A 4,014-nucleotide genomic window follows, 5' to 3' on the forward strand; every position below is an offset into this window, starting at 1 on the left:
TTTGGTGGTCTTTGTACACACTGGGAGAAAGGCCAATTGTGAAAGTAGATTTAACATGATCTGGAGCTTGACTATGTAAGAAAGCGAAAAGTGTCAGAAACGCTGCTGAGGTTTGAACCTCCTTGACTGGGAACATTATGTACAATTTCACCACCCAGCAAATCTGAAGGAGTAAATGTTTTGAGGATAGTATGTTTGGTTCTAGGTCTAGAATTCAACTTCCTACCAAATTTGGAATATTCTGTACATATGCATCAGGTGGCTTCGTTTACATATACGACAACTACTTTTATTATGTTGAAAGGAAAAGGTCTGGAGTTCCAGTGAGGGGATTACAGATTTGGGTCCATTGCCGAAAAGGGAGGCAGACTGTTCAAATTAATAATTATTAACGGCCGCTGTATGGAAAGCACTGCACAAAAAAACTAAGATGGCCAGTCCTTATCCTTAAGAAATTCAAAATCTAGACGGAATCTCCAAGAAAGAGATTCCAGTAAGAGTACATGGCAAGCTTCCATATCTACACACCACTGACCAATGAATTTGTACTCTTCTCGTTGGAGTAGTTGAGGGCCTTTGGCTCAAGGAGGGGTGAAAATTAGCAGGATACTAAATTGGGAATGAGAACTCTCTTTTTAGAGGGCGTGGACTTGCAGAACTCTTTGAAGCAGTAGATGCTAGACTGCCCAAACCCCACACGAGAATAGCTCTCTGGAGTTGCGGAGTCCGAACCTCCCAAGAGCTACAAATTTATTCCGCAACTACCAATTACGCGGTTGGGGGCCAGTGAGGCGCCAAGACCCGCCCAGGTGTCTAGTACCTCGCAACGATTGGACGAGCTCACCTCCCCCGGGGCTCCCTCGCCCATCAATCACACTGCTTGCTCGCCACCCGACCTTTGCTGCGCCCCCTTTCAGTGGCATAACACCTGGCGCTCTTTCGCGCCCCAGCCCTCCAGCGCCCCACCAATCGCTTCAGCTCCTCACTGGCCAGCAGGGAGGAGAGCGAAGGGAAGGGGCGCTCTATTTTGTTCTCTGAACGCACCCTCTCAAATTTCCCGGTCTTCTCGCAGACGGTCCCGAGAGCACTGACAGCCTGGAGCAGTCGCGCATGAGCGCAAAAGTGCCCGCTGGCGGAGGGGCGCTTCCCCTCCCTCCCAAGAGATTTGCCACATTTGTTGTGACGCAGGGGCACCCCGCTCGCCTTCTTCACTTACGATTGGCTGCGGCCGAAGCCCGTCACACAGCCCGCCCCACTGCTCTGCCTCAAGAGGCCGCACCTCACGCCGTCGCTGCCGCTTAGCCGTGCGATTGGCTAACAAGACTGACATGCTTTCCCGCCCCCTCCCCCGCCGCCGCACCGAGAGGCGGGCGGGACCCCGCGGAAGTTGTCAGTCAAACTCCTCCCTCCCCACCCCTCGCGAGGCCCCTCCCCGGGCCGCGCGCCCTAGCGCGCGCACACGCGCACACACTCCCGCTCGCCTGTACCAACCACCTTCTCAAGTTGTAGCGGTCGCTCGCCGGGGGTTCTCCGTGGGCGGCCGACGGGCGCGTGGGGGAGGGGGTTCGGGCCGCCCAGCGCGGCAAGGAGGAGTGTGTGCACGCAGAGGGCCAGGGCTACGGGGCAGCGCCCCGGGCGATGAGGGGCCGGCGCTGACCGGGAAGAGCGGGCACAGCGGCAGTGGCTCCGAGGGGACCCGCGATGGCAGCGCCCCGGGAGGAGGCTCCAGGCAGGGCGAGCTACGCCGGCAGCAGCCGCTGAGGTGCTGGCCGACCGGCTGGCTGGGGAGCGGGGCAGAAGCGACGAGAGGCGCGCTTGGCGCCGGCAACCCCGTGCCCTCGCCTCAGTTGTCTAAACTTCGTGCTCTCTTCCACCCGCCCTGCGCGCCCGGAGTCAACAACTTCTTCACCCCCCTCCGCCCCCGCCCTTCCCTCCGTCAGCCCCGGGAGCTCGCCGCGCGCCGGGGACCAGGAACCTCCGGCGCTGAGATGTGGCCGTGAGGCGTTGGCGGGCGGCGAGGAGAAGCTCGGCGGCGTCCCGGGGCCGGAGGGCCGTGGGGCCGGGGCGCAGGGGCGCGAGCACCCCGCGCCTCTCCCCCGCCTCCTCCTGCCGTGTCCGCCGCTGCCCGTGCCTTGCAAGCAGCAGCCGGAGCTGCCAAGCGCCAGGGCCGCGGAGATGTCGTCGTCGTCGCCGCCGGCGGGGGCTGCCAGCGCCGCCATCTCGGCCTCGGAGAAAGTGGACGGCTTCACCCGGAAATCGGTCCGCAAGGCGCAGAGGCAGAAGCGCTCCCAGGGCTCGTCGCAGTTTCGCAGCCAGGGCAGCCAGGCAGAGCTGCACCCACTGCCCCAGCTCAAAGGTAACCTCCGATGGCGCAGTCCTGGGAGCGAGCGCAGGGACTGGCAACGCTTGCCTCTGCGCAAGCAGAGCCATTTCCTTCTGGGCTTCTCTCAGCTGGGACTCGTAGTGTGTGAGCCGAGTTCTTCACGATGCCTTGGCGTCCCCTCACCCCCCTCCTCCTTATTCAAACAGGTTTTCTGTGAAGTCTTGACTCTTTCCTTCTAATTCTCACCTGAACTCTTTCCATCCTAGGGGAGGCCAACACCCCTCCCCACCTGCGCGCTTGCTTAACCTGCACTTCCTATTTTGCGTCCCGCGAGGTAGAGCCCTTCACTCTTCTTCCAGGTTTGCCCTTTCCCGGTTTTGCTTTAACAACCGCACGAACCTTCCCCGACCTTCACTTTCCCGAGTGTCAGCTCCTCTGTTCGGCCACTTTTAGCTAGTCCTTTACTTTTACAGTTATAAAGCCGTGTGCACCCACCCTCTTCTCAACTCCACTTCCCATTGATTGCCCCTAAGAGTCATCAGACCAGGAATCCGAATGCAAACGTCGGCTAAGAGTTAGCTGGCCTTTGGATGTATTTATAAAGAAAAAGCCTAAAAATTTGACCAGTGTAGTATCTTATTCACTGGATCGTTAGGTTTAAATGGTATCCTGTAGCTCAAAGAACAGAAATATTTAAAATATTCTGTTATCTGAGATGATACACATGGTCTATTTGGAAATATAAAGAAGTAGGTAGTGTTACTTTGCAATTGAATGGGAACTTAGTTTGCCAGGCAGTGATTCCAGGGACTTTGTAGGTTTGTACAGGAATTCAAATTGGTATCCGTGCCTAATGCCTTGCAGGAGAACTTGGCACTCTTTTTGGCTCACTATTCCCACTAGGTTTAGAGGATTTTCGATATTATTTCCTGGTGTTCTAGTTTATTCTTTGTGTATTACTCAGTATGTTTAATTAATGTCCTTGCATTTTATGAGATAGAAATGATGGAACAAGATGATAATGCTCCTACATTTTTAAATAAAATTTGCAACCTGACGGAGATCCATATCATCAGATGTTCAGATTTTTCAATTCATTTGAAAAAGCTGCAGCATCTCCTTCAAGGCCAGTCTGGTTCTCATTTGTCTTTGGGCCTGTGAATCCAGCCTTAGTTTAAAGGAGTCTAAAGAAAACCCAGATCAAATCACAGTTGACCTACAACAGCTCCAGAACCCTGTTGAGACCCTACCTTGCCCTGACTCTTGGAGTGCTTCTAAATCATGACATCTCACCGTTAGAATCAAACTGGCTTTTGAAAAGAGGTTTTGAGATATGATTAGTCTGTGTTATCGAATTTATCATTTGATTGCTCTTTAGCATACAAAAATTGTTAAAATTACATAGCAAAATGGTAGACTGTAATGATAGGCATTGCCAAGACTTTAATTCTTGAATGATGTCATAGCTATAAAAGAATATCGTCTTTGCTATTCATAGATTTTAAATTTTACACTTATTTAAAATATCATAGTTTTTTTTACACTACTGATTTTTTTTTTCCCATTAAATTGTCAAACTATGTAGTTTGAAGGTTTTCGTGCTAGGGTTATTTCATAGTTATTTAATTTGCTTTTTAGTAAGATATTCTAGTTTCTTTTTTTTTTTTTTTTTTTTTTTGAGACGGAGTCTC

General features: G+C 52.5%; 1 protein-coding gene across 1 annotated transcript in view; it reads left to right on the top strand.

Moving 5' to 3' along the window:
• Positions 1-2,017: 2,017 nt before the first annotated feature.
• PPP2R5A (protein phosphatase 2 regulatory subunit B'alpha) overlaps positions 2,018-4,014 on the top strand; it is a 64,177-nt gene continuing 62,180 nt past the window's right edge. Inside the window, exon 1 of the mRNA XM_017853039.1 lies at positions 2,018-2,356. Within this exon, the coding sequence (XP_017708528.1) occupies positions 2,176-2,356 (181 nt within the window). The 5' untranslated portion in view covers positions 2,018-2,175. The remainder of the gene's footprint in view (positions 2,357-4,014) is intronic.

Source organism: Rhinopithecus bieti, unplaced genomic scaffold (assembly GCF_001698545.2).
Source record: "Rhinopithecus bieti isolate Rb0 unplaced genomic scaffold, ASM169854v2 scaffold_35166, whole genome shotgun sequence".
NCBI lineage: Eukaryota > Metazoa > Chordata > Mammalia > Primates > Cercopithecidae > Rhinopithecus > Rhinopithecus bieti.